Source organism: Cebus imitator, unplaced genomic scaffold (genome assembly GCF_001604975.1).
Source record: "Cebus imitator isolate Cc_AM_T3 unplaced genomic scaffold, Cebus_imitator-1.0 Scaffold18, whole genome shotgun sequence".
NCBI lineage: Eukaryota > Metazoa > Chordata > Mammalia > Primates > Cebidae > Cebus > Cebus imitator.
Window position 1 is genome coordinate 4,612,314 of NW_016107333.1, and position 11,164 is coordinate 4,623,477.

An 11,164-nucleotide genomic window follows, 5' to 3' on the forward strand; every position below is an offset into this window, starting at 1 on the left:
GTTTCTGGCCGGGCGCAGTGGCTCACGGCTGTAATCCCAGCACTTCGGGAGGCCGAGACGGGCAAATGGCTTGAGGTCAGGAGTTCGAGATCAGCCTCGGCAAAATGGTGAAAACCAGTCTCCACCAAAAATACAAAAATTAGCCGAACGTGGTAGCGAAGCGCCTGTAGTCCCAGCTACTTGGGAGGCTGAGGCAGGAGAATCGCTGGAACCCGGGAGGTGGAGGTTTCAGTGAGTCGAGATCGCGCCATTGCACTCAGCCAGGGCAACAAGAGTGAATCTCCATCACACCGAGACACACACACACACAGAGAGAGAGAGAGAGAGAGAGAGAGAGAGAGATAAATAAATACCTGTAATTAAATAATGTCAGCCAAGGGAGGGAGGAAGGGAAAAATAATAAATTATGTCAGTTCCTTCCAAAGATTATCACTTGGGTTGTTAATAACTGACCTATGAGTGATATTTTATCTGATTTGCAGAGCAATTCAGTGACTCCTAGAGAACATATTAGGCCAGTTTTACAGACTCAACATGAAAGTGGCTCATGCAGGAACACAGTTCTAATAACTAGCGCTAACTATTGAATATTTACAGTATAAGCCAACACTGTGCCGAGCGCTCTACAAACATTATTTATTTTCTTTCCTTTTTTATGGATACAGGATTTTGCTCTGTCGCCCAGGCTCGAGTGCAGTGGTGCGATCACAGCACAGCAACCTCGACATCCTGTGCTCAAGCGATCCTCCCACCTGAGCCTCCTGAGTAGCTGGGACCACTGGCACGCACCACGATGCCCAGCTAATCTTTTAAAATTATTTTTGGTAGATACCGCGTCCTACTTTGTTGCCCAGGCTGGTCTGGAACTCCTGGGTTCAAACGATCCTCCCGCCTTAACCTCCCAAAGTGCTGAGATTATAGGCTAATCTCATTTTAAAGAGAAGGAAACAGATTTGAACCTAGGCAGTCTGACTCCAGGATCTGTGCTTTTAACCACAGTATTATGAACATATAAAGTGTACACAATATGATAACTGTTATTAACGTTATTATTGTCCCAAAGATTTTTATCCAGCATGGGAGAGAGTCAGTTCTTTCTGTGTCTATTATAATAGCCACTAGCCTTATGTGGATATTTAAATTTGAATTTAAATGAATTAAAATTAAGTAAAATTTAAAATTCAGTCTCTTATTTGTACTAGCCACCATATTTCAAGTCCTCAGTAGCCACAGATAGCTAGTGGATATCAGACTGGACAGCTTAAAATTATAGGACATCTTCATAATCACAGAAAGTTCTGTTGGGCAGTGCTGATCTAGAATATATAAAGAATTCTCCCAACTCAAGAATAAGACAACCAAGCAGTGGTGTGCTGGAGCTGTCTCATACTGTCTTTAGAGAGTCAATTGTTAAATTTTCAGTAATTTTACAAATTGGTTAAATACAACCATTTAGAAAATGATATCAACTTAGCATTAAATGAAGTATATTAGAAACAAAACATTATTTCCTGATTATTCCACTACATTTTACATTTGCTGTGCTTTTGTGGTTGTTTATATCTGTTGTAACCGTGTGGTGGAAATATATGATGGTACGCCATTGCACATCTCTTCCCAAGGCGGTATTGGTAGCTTGCTTTTGGCTATGATGGGAGTATTTACACCGTAGAATCAGCATACGCAGCCAGGAATGGTGGCTCAGTCTGTAATCCCAGAGCTTTCGGGATGCTCAGGTAGGAGGATCACCTGAGTCCAGGAGTTCGAGACCAGCCTAGGCAACACAGCAAGAACCTGCCTCTACAAAAAAAAAAAATTTAATTAGCCAGGTGCGGTGGCTTGCATCTGTGGTCCTAGTGACTAGCTGTGGGCCACAGATGGGAGCCGCCACACCTGAATAATTTAAATGAAAAAGAAGAAAAAGAGAAAAAACAAAAAGCCCAACAATAGCAAATCCTGGCAAGGATGTGGAACAACAGGATCACTCATATCCTGCTGATGGGAATGTAAAATGCTACAACCATTTTGGAAACAGATTGACAGCTTCTCTGTTGTTTTTTGTTTGTTTTGAGGCAAAGTTGTTCTGTCACCCAGGCTGGGGTGCAATGGCACAATTTTTGCTCACTGCAACCTCCACCTCCTGGATTCAAGAGATCCTCCTGTCTCAGCCTCCTGAGTAGCTGGGATTACAGGTACATAATTTTTTTTTTTGTATTTTTAGTAGAGATGGGGTTTCACCATGTTGGCCAGGCTGGTCTTGAACTCCTGACCTCAAGTGATCCACTCACTTTAATCTCCCAAAGTGCTGGGATTACAGGCCACTGGTTGCTATTTTTTAAGAGGCAAGGTCTCTATCTGTCACTCAGACTAGAGTACGGTGATAGGATCATAGCTTACTGCCGCCTTCAACTCTGGGGCTCTAGGATCCTCCTGCACTGGCCTCCTGAGTAACTGGGACTATAGGCACATGCTACCACGCCCAGCTAATTTTTTAAAAAAATTTTTGTAGAGATCGTGTTTTGCTATGTTACCCAGGCTTTGTCTCAAACTCTTGACCTCAGGCAATCCCTTCACCTTAGCCTCCCAAAAGCGCTGGGATTACAGGCATGAGACACAGCACTTGGCCAGGCACCCTCTTAAGAAGTCAGTTATACGATCTACCACACAACCCAGCCATTCTGCTCCTACTGGGTTTCTTTTTTTTTTTAATTAACTCATTTTGTATTAAAGAAATATATGCATACAGGACAAAGTTCAAACTTTATTCGTTTGGAGTTTCCTTCCAAAATTGTTTTATTGGCCAGGTGCGGCAGCTCACTCCTATAATCCCCACACTTTGGGAGGCCAAAGTGGGCAGATGACCTGAGGTCAGGAGTTTGAGACCAGCCTGGCCAACATGGCGAAACCTCATCTCTATTAAAAATATAAAAATTAGCCAGATATGGTGGGGCATCTGTAATCATAGCTACTCAGGAGGCTGAGACCTGAGAATCACTTGAACCCAGGAGGCAGAGTTTGCAGTGAGCCGAGATTGCGCCACTGCACTGCAGCCTGGGAGACAAAGCGAGACTCTGTCTCAAAAAAAAAAAATTAAAATTAAATAAATACATAATTTTTAAAAAGTAATTCCAGCTGGACCCGGTGGCTCACGCCTGTAATCCCTGCACTTTGGGAGGCCAAGGTGGGCGGATCACAAGGTCAAGAGGTCGAGACCATCCTGGCCAACATGGTGAAACCCTGTCTCTACTAAAAAATACAAAAATTAGCTGGGCCTCTTGGCACACACCTGTAGTCCCAGCTACTTGGGAATCTGAGGCAGGAGAATTGCTTGAACCTGGAAGGCGGAGGTTGCAGTGAGCTGAGATCGTGCCACTGCATTCCAGCCTGGTGACAGAGCGAAACTCCGTCTCAAAAAAAAAAAAATTAATTCCATATTTTTTTGTTTTTGTTTTTCTTCTAGAGACAGGTTCTCTCTGTCACTCAGGCTGGAGTGCAGTGGTGCCATCATAGCTCACTGCAGTCTTAAACTCCTGCACTCAAGAAATCTCCTGCCTCAGCCTCCTGAGTAGCTAGGACTACAGGCATAAGCCACCATGCCTGGCTAATTTTTTGCTTGTTTGTAGAGACGAGGTCTCACTGTGTTGCCCAGGCTGGTCTCGAAGTCCTGAGCTCAAGCAGTCCTGCTTCAGCCTCTCAAAATGCTGAGATTACAGAGTGAGCCACCATGCCCATCCTCCATAAGTTTTTTTTCATGTATGCCAACATTTGTGTGTGTGTGTGTGTGTGTGTGTTTCTGTGTATATACACAAATTCTTATTACTTTTGTGAAAACATTGTTTTGTTTTAATAAAAGGTGTCATACCCATTGTTTGACAGCTTGCTTTTTCATCTATCCTAAACATTCAGTAAATAGAGGCTTGCTCAGTCATTCTAGCAATAATTGTTGAGCACTTCTGTATGTCTCTGTTCTAGACTCCTGGTACATTTATGAACAAAGCAGCCAAAGATCCCTATTCTTGCCCTCAAGAAGCTTATATTTTAGCGGGAGGAAATAAATGACAAACAGTGAACATCATAAATAAGTGAAAGATATATTGGAAGGTCTTATGTGCTATGGGAAAAAGAAAAAGTAGGAAAGCATAAGGAGGATAGAGGGAGTTAGTGAGGTGTTCTACCTCAATCTCGTTGTTGTTTTTTTTTTTTTGAGATAGAGTCTCACCAGGTCACCCAGGCTGGAGCACAGTGGTGTGATCTCAGCTCACTACAACCTCCACCTCCCAGTTCAAGTGATTCTCCTGCCTCAGTCTCCTAAATAGCTGGGATTACAGGCATGTGCCACCATATACTCAGCTAATTTTTGTATTTTTAGTGTAGATGGGGTTTCACCATGTTGGCCAGGCTGGTCTCAAACTCCTGACCTCAGGTGGTCCGCCTGCCTCAGCCTCCCAAAGTGCCGGGATTACAGGCCTGAGCCACCGCACCTGGCTCTGTTTTCTTTTTTGAGATGGAGTCTCCCTCTGTCGCCCAGGCTGGAGTGCAGTGGCACCATCTCAGCTCACTGCAACCTCTGGGGTTCCAGCAATTCTCCTGCCTCAACCTCCCACGTAGCTGGGATTACAGGCAAGTGCCACCATGCCCAGCTATTTTTCGTATTTTTAGTAGAGAAGGCGTTTCACCATGTTAGCCAGACTTGTCTCAAACTCCTGATTTCAGGTGATGCACCCGCCTCAGCCCGCCAAAGTGCTGGGATTACAGGTGTGAGCCACCACGCCCTGCGTTGTTTTTAACAGCAGCATAGTATTTCTTTCTTATCCATTCACTCCTAATGAGACTGACAACATGCTAGGTGCTGGGGCTACAACTGTGACCATGTAGACAAGGTAATGGAGTTTACAGTCTGATAGGAGAAGTCAAACAAATCAACACAAATGAGCAAGGTCATTGTAGGTGATGGTTAAATACTGTGAAAAAATATAAGGTAACTGTCGGGCCAGAATGACGGGAGCTACTTACTCTGGATTGGTGATGAATAAATGCTTCTCTCAGAAAGTGACGTTTAGGCTTTCAAATGAATGATGGGCCAGAAGCAGTCCTGGAAAACTAATTTTTCGAATCCCCTCTTTGTTCCTAGGACCTGTAGTCAGGAAGTAGTAACAATCCCTTGTGCTTCTGACAGTGATTCAGGAAGTGTGGATTTGCAGCTGAGCAACTTAGAGGCTGTTAAAAAAGCTTCAAGTAGCATTGAACTTACAGGTAAAAAGGGGAAAGGACCTGAAAGGGGAAGGGAGGGGAAAAGAGAATCTATTTTCAACTCAGGCCAAGAGGTATTGATTGAGTACTTGCTGGGTGACCAGCCCTTGACTAGACTTTGATGATGAATTTGGTCCCTGACTTTGAAACCTTGAAATACAGTTGGCAAAATCAGATGAGATACATGGTTCCTAATGTGTAGGAAACGAAGCTTGGTCCTGAGACAGACAGTTCTGGAGAAGAGTCTGAGTGCTCGAGGGGTTCTGAGGAGGGAAAGGGTGGTGTGGGATGCCTTAGAGTGGGAGGACTTCATGCAGAAGGTGGGATCTGAATTGGGCATCAGAATAATTTTCATTCTACAAAACATTTATTGAGTACCAGGAGCTGGGAATACAACAGTGAACATGACCGACATGGTCACTCCCCTCATAGAACTTACATTATTGTGCAGAAAAGAGACCCATAAGAGTAAACAGACAGTCACTGAAGTAGCTACAACCTGTAGTAGGCAGCATGGAAAAAGAGGCTGTGACCAAAAATAAGGGAGATGGAAACCTGCTTGAAACTCTGGTTGTCAGAGAACACCTGTATGAGACAGTGAGTGTTATTTAAACCTAAAGGAGGTCTGAAAGACAGCAGAGTAACCCATGTGATTAGAGGGAGTACTGCAGATAGATGGGACCACATGAGCATGAGACAGGAAAAGATCTTGGCGTGTTTGAAGAACTACTTTCATTCATTCATATACTCATTCAGCAAATACTTACTGAAGCCCTCCTGTGCTCTAAGCTTAATCTAGCAGCTAGAGATACAGCCGCGAACAGAACAGACACAATATACTTACAGATGGGCCAGGCACAGTGGTTCACTCCTGTAATCCCAGCACTTTGGGAGGCCAACACGAGTAGATCACGAGATCAGGCATTCGAGACCAGCCTGGCCAATATGGTGAAACCCCATCTCTACTAAAAATATAAAAAATTAGCCAGGCATGGTGGCGAGCACCTGTAATCCCAGCTACTCTGGAGGCTGAGGCAGGAGAATCACTTGAACCCAGGAGGCGGAGGTTATGGTGAGCAGAGATCACGCCACTGCACTCCAGCCTGGGCAACAGAGCAAGACTCTATCTTAAAATATAAATATATATATTTTTTACAGATGAACAGGCAATTGGAGCTCAGTGTAATTAGTGTGATGGGGGTAGGGGAGCCAGAGTGGATACAGACCAGGTTATTAGTGACTAGGGGATACTTAGCCAAAATGGACAAAAAGGGGATACAGGAAAGGCATCCTAGAGTTGAGACTTGAAGGATGAGTAGGAGTTAGCAAGGCAAAGGTAGGTAAGGGAAGGTGGGGGAGAAGAAGGAGAAAAATGTAGGCAAAAGGAACAGCCTGTGCAAAGATGAGAATGAGAACACGGTTTTAATTATTGCAATTAGTGGATGATAGGATTGTGGCAGGAAGTGGATAGAGTTTGCGGAAGAGGCATTCAAGAAATCAAAAAGAATACAAAAATAGAGTGTCGGCTCATGCCCATAATCCCAGCACTTTGGGATGCTGAGGTGGGTGGATCACCTGAGGTCAGGAGTTCAAGACCTCGCCTGGCCAACAGGGCAAAACCCCATCTCTACTAAAAATACAAAAATTAGCCGGGCATGGTGGCATGTGCCTGTAGTCCCAGCTACTCAGGAGTCTGAGGCACAAGAATCACTTGAGCCTGGGAGGCAGAGGTTGCAGTGAGCAAAGATCGTGCCACTGTACTCCAGCCTGAACGACAAAGTGAAACTCCATCTCAAAAAAAAAAGAATGGTAAAAATCTTCAAATGAAAGATGTGTTAAGGGGGGAATATTACTGGAATCAGTCATTTCCATATATTACCTCATTTAATCCTTATAGTAACCCTGTTTTACAGATGAGGAAACCTAGGTTTCAAGACACAAACTAACTTGATAAAGGTCATACAAGTAGCAAGTGATAGAACCAAGATTCAAACTGGTCTCAAACTGAGATTTAAAGTCCACGCTCCTAACCATTCTGCTACAGCTCAGTCCCAAAGGTTTTTGTAGCTTAGGAGGCCCTTAGAGAATACTGAATTTATAATTGAGAAAACTGAGCCTAGGAGAAGGGATGGGACTTGGTTAAGGTCATAGAGCAAGTAGTACAGGTAAGAGCCAGTGGTACTCCCCACTAAACCTCATCACTTTACACAGCACGGAGGCATCATCCAGTGTCTTTCTTTCAATGTTAGACTCAGACATCCCTGACATCCCTGGACTCCATTGGGAGTCCCTGTCAGATAGCCCCAGACACCTGACCCACCAGAACCCGCTCAATGAGGCCATTGTTGAGAAGTTGATCCAGTCCATCCTGGAGGCTTTCAGTGGTGAGCTAAAGGTATGCACAAGCAATTTTTCTGAGTTATTTAACTTATTTAAACTAATGTTTAAAATTTAACAAAATTTTAAACATATTATTTCTTTATTGTGCAAATAATTTTATATTATAGGTTACAAAACATCTGTACATTGATGTTTTATATTTATATTTATAAAATATATTTATATGTGTATGTTATATTTACATGTATATTTATGCAATTAATGTAAAAACAAAGAAAACCATAATAAAAACTAAAAGCTGTAATCCCAATCTCCTCGGATAACTACTGGTGACATTTTGGTTTATATTTTTTTAGGCTTTTTTTTTTTTTTTTGAGATGAAGTCTCGCTCTGTCACCCAGGCTGGAGTGCAGTGGCACCATTTTGGCTCACTACAACCACTGCCTCCCAGGTTCAAGCAATTCTCATGCCTCAGGCTCCCAAGTAGCTGGGTTTACAGGCACGTGCCACCATTTCCCAGCTAATTTCTGTATTTTTAGAAGAGACGGGTTTCATCATGTTGGCCAAGCAGGTCTTGAACTCCTGACCTCAAGCAATACACCTGCCTCAGCCTCCCAAAGTGCTGGGATTACAAGCATGAGGTACTGTGCCCAGTCCTCTATGGCTTTTAAATCCCATTCACCCAATCAACAAGTAATGAATGAGCAGTTACCATTTATAACGCACTGGGCTAGATGCGTGGAAGAAGTTGGAGTAATAAGATTCAAGTCTATTCACAGATAAACAAACCGGGCCACAAACAGAGTGAGACCCTGTCTCAAGAAACAGAATTTATGAGACCCTGTCTCAAGAGCTAGAGACCCTGTCTCAAGAAATAGAATTCTTGAGATAGGGTCTCATAAAATAGAATACCGTTCAGCAATAAAAGGAGGGAACTATTGATACAACAACATAGATGAATCGCAGAGGCATTGTGTTGAGTGAAGCCAATCACAGAAGATTACAGACTGTATGATTCCAGTTGTGTGACTTTCTTTTTTTGTTGTTGTTTTGGTTTTTTTTGAGACGGAGTCTTGCTCTGTCACCCTGGCTGGAGTGCAGTGGTGCCGTCTTGGCTCACTGCAACCTCCGCCTTCCGGGTTCAAGCAATTCTCATTCATCAGCCTTCCAAGTAGCTGGGACTACAGGCGTGCACCACCATGCCTGGCTACTTTTTGTGTTTCTAGTAGAGACAGGGATTTACCATGTTGACCATGCTGGTCTGGAACTCCTGATCCCAGGTAATCTGTCCACCTTGGCCTCCCAAAGTTCTGGGATTACAGGCATAAGCCACTGCGCCTGGCCTAGGAAGCTTCATCAGAACAACACTCCCCAGAGAGGCAGGTGGAAAAGCAAAGACTAAAGGTGGGGAGAGCCAGGCTGGAACATGGAGCTGAGAGCAGAGCTGAGGTCCCAAAGCAGGGCAGTACCAGTGGACAAGGAATTTCACTGAAATCTCTGTCATTCACTCATTCCTTATAATAAAAGACTCATCCTGGATTGAAAGACATGTCAGATATTTAAAGCATTCCAAGAAACTTTTCAAAAGCTCTCTACAGTTATCAAATAAGAGTATAACGTATAATTGTATTTTTATCATTTTTCCACAAATTCAGGGTGAACTTGAAAAGCTGACATTCCTAAGATCTCTGTCTTCTCTCAGCCGAGCTTTACCTTATAATGAAACCACAGAATCATTCATTCGCAGCCACATCACAGATATTGTGCATACCTTACATGTAAGTATTATGACCTTACCACAAATGATTGGGATCACACAAATTCAATGACGTGGCCAAAACATCTTTTAGTGGCTTCCCCTATGTTATCAATCCACTTGAACTCTTCTTGTATCAGTATCTCTACATGGAGGAGAAATACTCACGGCTACCCCACACAGGTAATCACCCTTGAAAACCAATTATGAGAAGAATAGAAAGGACAGGAACAGCATTTGATTTTCTCAGCAAGGCCAATGCTACATTCTATGAATCAAGCAGTAGTTCCCAGACAGTCACCATAATTGAATGCCTGGGTTCAGGTGACAGTCCTGTCTCTTTATAGCTGTGTAACTGTAAGAAATTACTTCACTTCTCAATGCCTCAGTTTCCTCACCTATAAAATAAGAATAGCTATATTGGCCCGGCGCGGTGGTTCATGCCTGTAATCCCAGCACTTTGGGAGGCCAAGACGGGCAGATCACCTGAGGTTCAGAGTTCAAGACCAGCCTGACCAACATGGAGAAACCCCATCTCTACTAAAAATACAAAATTAGCTGGGCATGGTGGCGCATACCTGTAACCCCAGCTACGTACTCAGGAAGCTGAGGCAGGAGAATCACTTGAACCCGGGAGGTGGAGGTTGCGGTGAGCCAAAATCACACCACTGCACTCCAGCCTGGGCAACAAGAGCAAAACTCCATCTCAAGGAAAAAAAAATAGCTATATCTACTTCACAGAGCTATTGTGACCATTAAATAAAAATAAATATAAGCCATGTACCATGGTACCTAACACACGTGATGCATTTGAGAAACGTGACTCTATTATTGTTACTGCATTTTGCTTTATTTGTACTTACTCCAGCCATGCTCTGCCACCAGCTGATCCATTCATTCCCTCATTAATTGCCTGACAGTTCCAGGAACTGTCCTGGGAATTTGGGCTACAAAGACAAAGAAGACAAAACCCCTGTTTATGCAGCCAAGCAAAATATAATGAAATGTCTCAGGGACTGTTACAAGTTTAAATGGGCATATGGAGGGCACAGAGGAGTAAGTGGTCAGTTGCATGTCAAAGGACCCAGAAGGGCTTTGCAAATGAGCAGATGCACTCAGGCAAGTACCTGGTGGTGCTTTAGTTTTCTCATCTGTGAAATGTCTCCTTTAGTTTCTCTAAAGCTTTAAAATTCTGATGTTGGGATTTCTTACATGCTCCAGGAATATGAGTTGTTCTTTCTCATATCACAGATCTATAAGGCTGATTAGACTGATGGCTTTTGAAATTCAAGGCTAACCAGCTCACAGTTTAAGTAATGGACAGCTGCTAGGATCTTCTATATCTAAGTACACTGTGGTGCTTCAATAAAAGTTGCGCATTTCCTGGAAACCATAATCCTTGCCCTTGAAGCATTTACAGTCCATCTGTAAGTGTCCTTACCTCAAAAAGTAAATAGGTTGAGAACTGTTCCAAATAATACATTAAGAAGAACAGGATGATGTAATACGGGTTTAAGAACAAATGTAGGAGCTGGGCACAGCAGCTCACGCATGTAATTGCACCAATCTGGGAGGCCAAGGTGGGCAGACCACTTGAGGTCAGGAGTTTGAGACCAGCCTGGCCAACATGGCGAAACCCTGTCTCTACTAAAAATACAAAAATTAGCTGGGCTTGGTGGCAGGCACCTGTAATCTCAGCTTCTCCTGAGAGTGGGCAGGAGAATTGCTTGAATGCCGGAGGCGGAGGTTGCAGTGAGCCGAGATTACACCACTGCACTCTGGCCTGGGCAACAGAGCAAGACTCTGTCTCAAAAAAAA

General features: G+C 43.6%; 1 protein-coding gene across 2 annotated transcripts in view; it reads left to right on the forward strand.

The window, feature by feature from the left end:
• Positions 1-11,164, forward strand: part of MROH8 (maestro heat like repeat family member 8) — a 49,681-nt gene that overhangs the window by 775 nt on the left and 37,742 nt on the right. For both annotated transcript variants that reach the window (XM_017512350.1, XM_017512357.1), the window contains exons 2-4: positions 5,132-5,253; positions 7,500-7,645; positions 9,246-9,368. In XM_017512350.1, coding sequence (XP_017367839.1) covers positions 5,132-5,253; positions 7,500-7,645; positions 9,246-9,368 — 391 coding nt within the window. The remainder of the gene's footprint in view (positions 1-5,131; positions 5,254-7,499; positions 7,646-9,245; positions 9,369-11,164) is intronic.